General features: G+C 41.6%; 2 protein-coding genes across 2 annotated transcripts in view; both read right to left on the bottom strand.

Moving 5' to 3' along the window:
• Positions 1-12,546, bottom strand: part of TRPC6 (transient receptor potential cation channel subfamily C member 6) — a 97,369-nt gene that overhangs the window by 19,273 nt on the left and 65,550 nt on the right. The window contains exons 4-5 of the mRNA XM_042839311.1: positions 11,490-11,678; positions 9,320-9,484 (exon numbers count right to left, since the gene is read on the bottom strand). Coding sequence (XP_042695245.1) covers positions 9,320-9,484; positions 11,490-11,678 — 354 coding nt within the window. The remainder of the gene's footprint in view (positions 1-9,319; positions 9,485-11,489; positions 11,679-12,546) is intronic.
• Positions 2,447-4,445, bottom strand: LOC122171610. The gene is made up of 2 exons (XM_042839312.1): positions 3,799-4,445; positions 2,447-2,530 (listed from the first exon to the last, which is right to left on the bottom strand). The coding sequence occupies exons 1-2, from the start codon at positions 4,443-4,445 to the stop codon at positions 2,515-2,517; spliced, it is 663 nt and encodes a 220-aa protein (XP_042695246.1). The 3' UTR covers positions 2,447-2,514.

Below are 12,546 nucleotides of genomic sequence, written 5' to 3'. Positions count from 1 at the left end.
GGGTGGGGGGAGAGCAGTGGATGTAGTCTACCTTGATTTCAGCAAGGCATTTGATACTGTCCCCCACGACATCCTTATAACAAAGCTGAGCAAGTGTGGAATAGATGAGTGGTCAGTGAGGTGGGTTGAGAGCTGGCTGACTGGCAGAGCACAGAGGGTCGTCGTTGGCGGTGCAGAGTTTGGTTGGAGGCCTGTAACCACTGGTGTCCCCCAGGGGTTTGTGCTGGGTCTGGTCTTGTTCAACATCTTCATCAATGACCTTGATGAGGGGATAATGGCCACCCTCAACAAGTTTGCTGATGATACGAAGTTGGGAGGATTGGCTGACACGCCTGAAGGCTGTGCTGCCATTCAGCGAGACCTGGACAGGCTGGAGAGCTGGGCAGAAAAAAACCGGATGAGGTTTAACAAAAGCAAGTGTAGAGTCTTGCATCTGGGGAGGAATAATTGCATGCACCGGTACAGGTTGGGGGATGAGCTGCTGGAGAGGAGCTCTGCGGAGAGGGACCTGGGTGTCCAGGTGGACGACAGGTTGGCCATGAGCCAGCAGTGTGCCCTTGTGGCCAAAAAGGCCAATGGCTTACTGGGGTGCATTAAAAAGAGCAGCAGGTCGAGGGAGGTGATCCTCCCCCTCTACTCTGCCCTAGTAAGGCCTCATCTGGAGTACTGCATCCAGTTCTGGGCTCCCCAGTACAAAAAAGACAGGGATCTCTTGGAAAGAGTCCAGCAGAGGGCCATGAAGATGGTGAGGGGCCTGGAGCATCTCTGCTACGAGGAAAGGCTGAGTGAACTGGGTCTGTTCAGCCTTGAGAAAAGGAGACTGAGAGAGGACCTGATCCAGGTCTATAAATATCTGAGGTGTGGGGGGCAGAATGGCGAGGCCGGACTCTTTTCAGTGGTGAGTGGAGACAGGACAAGGGGAAACAGCTGGAAACTGCAGCATAGGAAGTTCTGCACAAACATGCGCAAGAACTTCTTTACAGTGAGGTGACGGAGCACTGGAACAGGCTGCCCAGGGAGGTGGTGGAGTCTCCTGTCGGGAATAACCCACTTGGCCAGGGAAACCTGCTGATAAGCCTGGGGAAGCCCACCAACTCAATATGAGTGAACAGCTTCGTTTATTGTAAATACAGTAGAGCTTATATAGATACAGAACCCGAAACCACAGTTACAAACAACTCTATAAATCACATACCTAGGGTACAGTGTTCAGACAAGCATATCGAAGGAACAAAAGCGAGCATTCCATAAACCCATTTACCAAGCACCGTTGCTTAGGTACAATCTTTGCTACAGTCATTCCAAGCACAAACCGTCCCTGGCTCCTAAGCCACTTCCAAGCACAAACCGTCCCTGGCTCCTAAGCCACGCAAGCTAGTTTGATCATCTTCTAGAAACCCAGATTAGGATACAAGATAAAACCCACTGCAATTCCCCCCTTTTTATTTTATGGGCGCATCTCAAGATATTCCAAGGAGCTATGACCTCCTTGCTCCTTAAGCCAATCTCGAATAAAATTATTCGTAGAAAACGTTGTACTAAATACTGGCATGGCTCGAGGGGGATCGACTGCCCTTTGAAGACAGCCGTATACAATTCGTCCACCTATAATTATCAATAGCAAGATTAGCAACCATCGCAAACCTTCTTTTATCAGGCCGTATGCCCATGAGGAAAGGCCTGGAAAAGTAGAACGAAGCCAATCGTCTATGGGATTATGATCTTTACTCACAGATTGCGTGTGATTCAGGAGCCAGCGAATCTGTTTATGTATGGAATCACTATGATCAGACAAATTAAAACAACACATTCCCTCAAAATCAGTACACCCGCGTCCCTGCGCTAACAGCAAAAAATCTATAGCTGCTCTATTTTGCAACACCGCGTGCCGTAAACTGTCCATGTCCTCCAGCATTTCCTCAAGAATCTGGGACGTAATATTGCTTTGTTTGACTGTCAAAGACACCTTGGCTGCCGGGTCTGTACCTTTCAATAGCGGCCGTAACTCATTAAGGTCCTTCGAGTTAAAGCCGATTACCGGCCGCAACCATTGGAGGTCACCAAAAAATCGTTGAACATCATTCAAGGTTCGTAACTCACAGTTGACGTTAAGCTTCTGTGGGCGGACAGTCCCTTCTGTAATTATCCATCCCAGGTATTTCCAAGGCGCTTCCCGTTGTATCTTCTCTTGTGCTATCTGCAAGCTGTTTTTCTGTAATTGCTCCTGTAGGAAGACTTCTTGTTGCATAGTAAAAGGTTCAGATTGAGCAAACAAGATATCATCCATGTAATGATAAATGATAGCATGAGACCAAGCTTTTCTGACCGGCGCTAACGCGTAATCAACAAATAACTGGCATAAAGTAGGGCTATTTTTCATCCCCTGTGGAAGCACGACCCATTGATAGCGCGCTGCTGGCATGCTCTTATTGATTGCTGGCAATGTAAAAGCAAAGCGTTCTGAATCATCGGGGTGAATTTTGATTGTAAAAAAGCAATCCTTCAGATCAATTATTAACAGGTGCCATGACTCCGGGACCATCGATGGGTTTGGCAATCCCGGTTGCAATGCCCCCATTGCTTGCATTTGATTATTAATAGCACGTAGATCATGTAGCAGCCGATATTTCCCCGATTTTTTCTTAATCACAAAAATAGGAGTATTCCAAGGACTGGTAGAAGGCACGATATGCCCTTGCTGCAATTGCTCTTGTACCAACTGACTGGCATGCTGCAGGCTTTCCTGTTTCAACGGCCACTGATCAATCCAAATGGGATGATCAGAAATCCATCGCAATCGGACTGGGAAAGCCCATGCAGTGGCCGTTAGGGAAAACCCGAAGATCCTGAATTGGTTAGGATAACACCCAGCTGGTCCAGTACGTCTCGGCCGACTAGCGCCGAAACACCCACCGGGAGGGGCATTACTGTAATTTTGCATTGCGCAGAGCGATTTTCTAATGTCACTGTAATTGGATCCAAACTGCGAGACACTGGAACAGTTCCACCAACTCCTTCCACCCCCTTTCCGACCGACTCCGTCGGCCACTGTCGGGGCCAGGCGTTCGTTGCTACAATGGTAATATCTGCGCCAGTATCTAACAACACTCGGATAGTAATAGTGCGTTGCTGATGAGTCAATGTAATCGGAACCACTGGTCTCAAATGCAGAGGCATAGTCAAAAGTGCGAGGCCCCCTGTGGATCCAAAACTCTTATCCCCCCTGCTTTCAGGAGAGCGCGGGGACACAGCTGCAGTTAAATGCAGTAAGGGAATCAGTTGTGCAACACGCGAATGAGCGGGGACATGAACGGGTGGATGCCATGTGTGCATTACAATTTGAATGACTCCTGTATAGTCCTTATCAATTAGTCCAGGCAATATCAATAAACCTGCTAACCCAGTAGAGGAGCGACCAATGAGCAAAGCTCCAACAGGCTGTCCATTAATTAAAATCGGTGCCTTCACTTCCGAGGCAACCCTCTGTGGTCTAGTGTCGATTAATGTGACATCTACTGCGGTTGCCAGGTCCAAGCCGAGGCTGCCGGGGGTGGCTGGGGAGAGGACGGCGGAGCCGGAGCGGTCAGAGTTGGCAACGCATTGTTTGCCGAGGTCGCTACTGTTGTCGTTGCGCGGCGACTCGCGCTCTGCTTGCCGTTTCCCGACCGACATACCACCGTACCATGGGTGCCAGATTGACAGTTATCGCACCACACCTTAGATTTACAATCTCGTTTAAAGTGCCCAGGTTTACCGCATTGGAAACATCGCTGCTTCCCTTTAGCTGACTCACTCTGCCTTTTGTTATTGCTCTGCAACAACGGAGCGAATGCTGCAAATGCCTGATTATGAGCAGTAGCCAGGCGTTCACTTACAGTCTCTCCCATCGCTCGCACAGCCTCCACTAACATTGCCTGAGCCGCCGTAGGTACACGGTTCATGCGCTCTAACATCTCTTCCAGAGTAGCATTCAGAGGCAATGTAGCTAAGACAGATTTCATAACGGAATTACTATTTTCAAGAATGCACTGACGTAACAGAGAAGCACGCATCCAGTCTGGCACATCGGCATGCGACAATGCCTCGGTCAATTTGTCAACAAAGCTAGCAAAAGTTTCCTCTCTGCCCTGCTTAATTGATAAATATGATGGTGCCGGCTTTGACGTCTTTACCATGTTATATGCATCCCGCGCCAAGTTCATACTCTCCATACAAACTTCAGGTCCCATCTGGACCTGAATGTCAGGGCGAGAAAACATATTGCTGCCTGTCAACTGATCAACCGTAACCTGAAACAATGGGTGGTGCATATCCCGCGGGGTCTGTGCAGACAACTCACACAGCCGCCGCCAATGTGCTTGCCACAGCATCTGCTCAGAGGGCTTCATAATTATGCGCATTATAGTTTTTATGTCCTCCGGAACCAAAATGCTACTAGCCCACATATACGTCAACAGCTGTCAAGCCAGTTCACTATGTAACCCATGCTCAGCCACTGTAGCCCGCAACTGAAATAACATTTTCCAACCGATTGGCACATGTACCCCGTGAACCTCACCATCCGGTCCTGCATCGTAACGAATTGGAAAAGCTTGACTCACAATCTCTACTATATCCATTTCCCCCTGATGTGAGGCTTGCTCCGCAATCTTAGACCAATTAAGTCTTGTAACCCGTCTATTTTTCCCTATTTGAGTAACATTGTCACAGCCCTTTTGTTCATTTCTCCTTGGCGAAGCCCCCGCCGGCACAGGTGCAGAGGCGAGTGGAAGGGGGGGGGGGGGGCGAATCCCCATTACCTTCCTCCTCAGGGAATAAGTCGGGCTCCGAATCCGACTCTTCCTTTCGAGGAGCGCTGGGCAAAACGTAATTATCCAACTTAACGGGGACAGGGATGCCCATAGATGGATGAGGGGGATCCTGGATTCTCCCCGTAGCCGTCCCAACCCCCAATTGCTGGGCTGCCTGACCGGCCATATCCTGCTCCACCTTGTGTCTCTTAATACAGTTAATAATTTCTCTCCAAGGCTTCATCAATTTCTTAGCCTCCTTTTTATCATCAATCACCTGATCCCAAAGTATATCACCACACGTACGCCACTCATCAACATTAAATAAGGTTCCTGCATGCAAGAACACCCCCGCCGATCGCCCGAAATCTAAAACGTTCGGTACCGACTTTAAAACTCCCGTATCCACCCCGCGTTTTTCTAAAAAACGTAAAAGCAATTGTTGGGCTACCTCCCGCTCCATTCCGTCTGATGGAGATCCGCAATCCGCCTCCCGCGGTCGCGCTCAGCTGGCCAGCTATTCACACAGGTTGCCCTCCAAGTCTGCCCCGGTTGTCAACCGCACAAGACTCGCAACGCCAGGTACATCAGTCAGGTCCCTGTTCGGGCGCCAAATGTCGGGAATAACCCACTTGGCCAGGGAAACCTGCTGATAAGCCTGGGGAAGCCCATCAACTCAATATGAGTGAACAGCTTCGTTTATTGTAAATACAGTAGAGCTTATATAGATACAGAACCCGAAACCACAGTTACAAACAACTCTATAAATCACATACCTAGGGTACAGTGTTCAGACAAGCATATCGAAGGAACAAAAGCGAGCATTCCATAAACCCATTTACCGAGCACCGTTGCTTAGGTACAATCTTTGCTACAGTCATTCCAAGCACAAACCGTCCCTGGCTCCTAAGCCACTTCCAAGCACAAACCGTCCCTGGCTCCTAAGCCACGCAAGCTAGTTTGATCATCTTCTAGAAACCCAGATTAGGATACAAGATAAAACCCACTGCAGTCTCCTCTGGAGATGTTCAAGACCTGCCTGGATGCCTACCTGTGTGACCTGCTGTAGGGAACCTGCTTTGGCAGGGGGGTTGGACTCGATGATCTCTGGAGGTCCCTTCCAACCCCTACAATTCTGTGATTCTGTGATTCTGTGTTAGCAGGCACAAAATTTTATATTTCTCCTTTATATGTTATTTTGCAAATTCATTCCTTTCATGATGTTTCTCGTTCAAAAAAAAAAAAAAAAAAATCTTTTTTTAAATTTATTAAATATTTCTTCAGCCTAATGAAATGATCTTCAACAACAAATTGTTTTGTGTTGCCTACAAGGAGAGAAATTGTTTGTCATGGGAAAAGATTCTAATTCAAGCTATCAAGGAACAGCTGTGAACAAAGAATAAAGCAGAGTTGGAAAATGATAAAGTACCTTGACGGTGTCCTTTCAAATGTATTAAATTTGTGTTTACAAATGAAGACGCGTTAGGAGACAGATGCCAGAAAGAGTCATAGATAGAGAAGAAAGAAAAAAAAAAAAGTCAGAAAATAGGAATAAGGTAAAAATAAAATAAAATAAAATAAAATAGACCATAATCTTTCAGGATACTGAGATTTTTCTATAAACTAAACTTCCTGTTTAACGCGCTTCCAGTGAGGGTTTGACGTAATACATTGGTTTGCCACTGCAGAGACCAAGGGTATGGTCTCGTTCTGTAACCAAAGTGCTTTTGCACATTTCTGATTCTTTGTGCTATGATCTCTGTTTTGGAGAGTGCTTTATACATCTGTTCAGGTTTCAGCTGCCATGTGTGAAGTCGGGAGTTGTCATCAGTATTCCTCATGGGTCTCTTCCAACTCAGGACACTTTAAGATACTATGATTCTAGGACAAGATATGGAACTGTTATATTGTGGTTCCTTCTACTCCATCTATAGGGGTAACCTGAAATTGCTGAGGACTGTAATCAGTGATTGACATTATTTTCTCCCCTATATCTGAAGAAGCAATGATAAACACAACATTATGGAGCATGGCATTATTATAGAGAAGATGAAATAGGACTCTGGGTAGTACATGTTTCACAAAGGAGAAGAGGACTGGCAACAAAATGGGATAATGTAAATGCTTTTTAAGTGGAACAATTTCCCAGCTCCTCATGTAATGGACATTAAAATTCAATTTCTTTAGCCCTACCATACCGTAAAAGAATTATGGGTATAACTCTCAGAACATACTTTGAGAAATAAATAGGGACTGATTAAGTTACTACTTCAGAAATCCCAACCCCGAGGACTGGAAATAGTTAAAGAAGATTGTATGTCAAATTCAGATCCCCTATCTTGGCTAGAGGCTGAAGAAAGAATGCATTAATTCATAACATTAAAAATATAAATTGCATTATTAATTATAACTGAAGAGCTTGGACGTTATAAAGATTCTCAGATAAACCTGAAAATAATTTTTAGTCCTTCAAAATGTCATGCTATTAAATAGTGTATGAGAAGTTTTGGGTTAATTATCTCTGTAGTTATACTGATTTACCAGCTGGAAAAGCCGAGTAAATAGTTCAAAAAACTTTGAGGAGCCTCCAAGTGGATCACCAGCTGAAACTCAACTAAGCGACAATCTTTAGTCTTTCCAGGATCTGGCACTCATGAATTTCTGCCAGATTAACAGGAATATGACCACAGATTTCTCTGAATACATTTTTTCTTCCTGATGTGAAACTCTCAATTCAGTATTTGTGGCCCAAGTTCAAATTGTCAATTTTTTTCCTAAACAGGAAATTGTTTATCTGTACAATAAACAGGTTGAGATGCAAATGTTACAAAGACAAAGGCTGACCCTATTTTTGGCTTTCTCAGAGCCGTTGCATGAGAACTTAAAGAAATATATCAGAAAAATTCCAATGCCAGCTGTTATTTTCATTGTCTTCTTTCTCTCCTATCACTGTGCCCTACAGGGCCAAATGATGAAAGACAGTGGTCAATTTATCTCAGAAGGAGGAGAAAAAGAAGTTTTAAATTCCATCAGATCATACACAGAATGGAGTCTGTTGATATAATGTTCTGTATTGGAACAAATCTATACTGAACTTAGACAGCAAACATTTTTTCTTCTAAAATCCAAAGAATCCAATTTTGAAGTATGAGTGAAGCACAAGAAAAGAAATCACAACTGGTAAAAAAGTATTCTGCATTTTACATTTGCAGAATACAATGAAACAAAACCAATTGAACATGTACACAGATGACAGCAGGAGATTATTAAAAAGCAACAAATGAAGTGAAACTTAAAGGATGTTGTCCCTTGCAACTAGATATTAAAAAGCTACTCTGAAATAGCTTTTATAGAATGTACAATAGTTCAAAATGGCTTGAAGATCCAATAAATCACTGAAAAGGGGAAATGACAAATAGATAAGTCACTGCTATGGTTGAAAAACAATTACTAAAGTATGTTGAATTTCAAGGTGAATTTTAAGTCCAAAGAGCTCAAAAAAATCCTACTATATAGGAAAGTGAAAATGACATTACTGATTTTTGTTGTCCAGACTGAAAGAAATGAAAAACATGGCAAAACAAAAACTTTCTCCCATCATAGAAAAATGAGAGGGGAAATAAAAAAAGCAAATACTTCAGTCTTCAATCAACCTTTCTTTTCCCCTGGAATCATCTGCACACTGCATCTGGCCTGTTAAAATAATGGATGAATGTCATACTGTGCCCTGTAAGATCCATTTTTTCCTTCTAATATGCTCTCAGAGGAAAACTTCAGTCAGTGTCCATTTGCAATGGATAGTGACTAACTGAAGTAGAGTTTCAGAATAAGTTCTAGAGAGGTCAGAGACTGTAACCTGTTCCAGCAGAAAGGCCTTCCACAGTGTATGCATCATTCAAGCAAATATAGTAGTAGCATCCAAATCCAAACAACATGTTACAAAGGGATACAGGGGAGCCTGAGCAACTGCTTTAAGAACTTCATGGAATATAATGAGTATTAGCATCATCTTGAAAAGCCAACATCATTCACTTTGACTTCTAGAAAATCAATGATGATAATTTTGGACATTAATGTTTTGGTGACTTTTACCTATTAATTTTTAATCATCAAAAATAAAATTGCCTTTGAGATAATATGAGTCAACCCACAGCTTAAGCTTAGTCTAGCTCTGTGTCAATGAAAAATGAAGATCCTCAGTATTTGACTACTACTACAACAACTAAATGAAGAATATCTTGACCCATTGTTTATAAACTAAAGTTTTTACAAGACACGTCTTGCTCCAATATGTTTACTTAACATACATTGTATTTAACACACATGGTTGCCTAACTTAATTACAATTGTCAGAACATGCAACCCTGAAGCCATTATATTCTAATTCAGTTTTGAGATAACAGATTTGTCATGAGCTATTTGAGCATGAAAGTAGCTTATAGCCATGTTTCAACATTGCTAGTCAGGAATCTACATGTGGATGATAACACACATTAATAAAAGGTCTTTACAAGATTCTACCAACTGACCTTACTGCAAGGGGCAATCCAGTAAGCCACTGAAAGGAATGGCAGTCCTACTGCAACTGCAAGAACAACCAGAAACTTCACCGCCATAGTCTGCTGCCGTAAACCTGACAGATTCTCATACCAGATGGAGAGAAGTTGTTGCTGGCAGTTTGGATGTGCTACAAACTATAATAAAGAAAAGGAGCACAGCAAAAGTATATTATTATCAAAATGATTTTGATTAAAATGGCAGCTATATCAAATGCGTTAAGACTGTGGGAATAGCAAAAAAAAATCAACAAATATGCAAAGGAGCACTAACAAGGCTACAAGAGAAAGGTTTTTTATGAGTACAGTCTTCCAGCATGCAGGCACATTGCTATCAGCAAGAATAGATGCATTAACCCTAAAACAGTTTAATTTTATTGACACTATTTTCTATTACAAGCTGTTAATTTCCACTTCAGTGCAATTATCCATCATCTATCTGTGCAAACTCCACGTGTTAAAACTTTCATGTTGGTACTTCAGAAATTTCAAAACAGAGTCTTTTGTTCTGCAAATGATGGCACAGTCTTTGGTCATAAAAGAAACAAATGTGTCATATCTTCACCTGCTAAGGTGGAAGATATCACTTTTTTAGCTGGTATAAGAATATAAGTGTCATTTTGGTAGAACACTGCATAAAGGCTATTTGTAGCTTGGTTATGGAATCCTCTGGGCAAGTACTGCAAAACTGAGAAGTCTGACTGGTAACCTTCTGTTCTGTTAAAACTTCTAAAAAGTGTAAGAAGGGTCTTACAAAGGTAGTAGTAAAGTTAGGCTCTTCTGCACATTAGATTTTAAGTCTCAATTTGGAAATACAGTTAGAAGTTTAACTCAATCAATCCAGTATTTCTTCTACAATAAATTCCATTATTTGAAGTATGACTGGTTGAAGGTGCAAGGACTGTCTTTATACATAGCAGGCTAAAGAATGTGTCTGCAGGTATCCAGCTGAAGACAGATCTTGCACTGAAGGCAAGATACAGACTCAAACATCATGAAGGACCCGGTCAGTGTTGCATCTGCCCTTTGCAAGTTGCTTTAGCTCTTTTTAGTGAGTTTTCCTTTTCAAATGTTTTGTATGTTCACGTTCATTTGCTAGGAGGTGCTCTTTGGTTAAAATGGCATTCTTCTCCTTTTCATGAACACAGTAAATACTGCTACAAACGTTCAATGTTTGCCCCAGAGATATGAATTCAATTTCTGCTGAAAATTTGCAAGTCTTCCCAGACAAACTAGTTCTGTGAACTGAGTCCATGCTAGATTTTCACACATTCTGATTCCCTTTTTATTTATTTATTTTAAATAAGAAATAATTTTTTTTTGCTGTGTTGACCAGATCTATTTCACTATGTAGGAAAAGTTACCAAGGGTCTTGCTGCTCTGAGAAAAGACAGCCTTACTTTAGGGTAACCTGCTTTCCAAGTACATTCCTGAGTCAAAGCCTTGTGTTCCTCATTTCTACGAATCACATATACATAACTTCTGGTTCACATAAACAGCATCTGAAACTTTACAACCTGTATTATCCAAAAGAAGCTCCTGGGTAATTTTAGAGCCTTCGTGCAGCCATTAACTCAGCCAGATCATACTGTGGAGCATATTTCAAGTGCGGATCACAGTCTTAAACTGGCAGTAGAAAGTAAGCCAAAGCAGATATTATAATTTGTGTTTTTGACACTGCCTGGAGCCCAGTGTTCTTCAGAAGCAAAAACCACTGCACTGTTCTGTTTCTCTTACATCATGTCTTTGATCACCATGGAGAAAAATACACATTTTCTGTGACACAGTTTCAATAAATTTTTTTACCTCTCCGAGTATACACTTCCAGGCTGCAAAATGAGTGCATATTTCTTTCTCTTACTATTATTTCTTTTGGACTGAAAGTTAAAGCAAGTAAAGATCTAAACATTTTGCATATAGCTTGACATTTTCTCAAAACCATTAGATTTCATACTCACTTTGACCAGCATCCACCCTTCATACCTGCTTCTTTATATTACAGGCTGTGTTTGTAAAATACACTGGACAGAAGGGCTCAAATGCTCATTTAAATGCCCTAAAGCTTCCAAAACAGAAACACTTAGTAATTCCACATTTTAATATCATCATGATGACACATGTTTGATCACAAACAATTGCTTACTTTTTTTACTTCATATTTGATTGCGAGTTTTAAGCGGCTAAGGCTGGGGCGACCGTGTTCTCCATTACTGCTGTGACTCGTCTCTACATCACCATTCAAAATAGCTTCCACTTCTTCTGTATTTCTGCACAGATCAAGGAGTCCAACTACAAAATCCTTGCATTGCATAGACAATTTCTTGTAATCATTCTGGAAAAGAGAGGAAGAAAGAAGATGACTTGATGTTTAGAGCTAACAGCAGAGGAATGCTTTTGCATTCCAGTAACATGTTTAAGAGAATCAATAGGGTTTTTTTTGGCATCTTACTTTTCTTCTGGAAATTAAAAAGCATTTTGTTACTTCCCCTGAATTTTCTTTAGGAGTACTATTTATCTTATCTTCGTCACCTGGATATCTGTATCATCAATTTTTATCTCAGTTACTTCTCAAGACATGCACTAGACCCAATTCAAAGTAGAAAACAATTTTAGAAATATTATATGGCATTATTTTAATGACTATTCTAGTTGAACTGTATAGCATGGAGGAAATGATCTTTCTATTCACCACAGAAATCTACATAACTAGCTCAAATGTGGAAAGTTACACTGTAGGTAACAAAATTGGATAAGAACAGTATTCTACAGAGAGCACAACTAAACAGCTTCCCGACTTCCTTGAGAAATACTCATGCAAACATGCAAAACTTCCAATATTTTAATTTTTACTAATTTTTTCTACTTTTAATTTACTACTTTTTACTAACTTTAGGAATTCTTTTAAAGCTGTAATTATTGTATTAAAAATACAATTTTTCCCAGAAGAGGGAATGCAAAAAAAAAAACCAAAACAAAACAAAAGTAATAACAAAACAAAACACTACCATACAGTCATGCATTCTCTAATTTCATGTTCAAAGTAAATTTCTATGAATACTGTTATTACAGGAACACAATTCTACCTCTTCTGATTTGATCTTAATAGCATTCTCTCTTCTCTGGTTCTTTCTGCCTGCTTAGTCCTTTCTTTTTAACTACTTCTTCATACCAAGTGCTATCTAATGCACAGCCAGAAAGAC

Source organism: Centrocercus urophasianus, unplaced genomic scaffold (genome assembly GCF_019232065.1).
Source record: "Centrocercus urophasianus isolate 14NV4802_14NV808 unplaced genomic scaffold, USGS_Curo_1.0 seq_9, whole genome shotgun sequence".
In the NCBI taxonomy this organism is placed as follows: Eukaryota; Metazoa; Chordata; class Aves; order Galliformes; family Phasianidae; genus Centrocercus; species Centrocercus urophasianus.
Note: the sequence above shows the minus strand (reverse complement) of the source record. Positions and strands in the feature narration are given on the sequence as shown.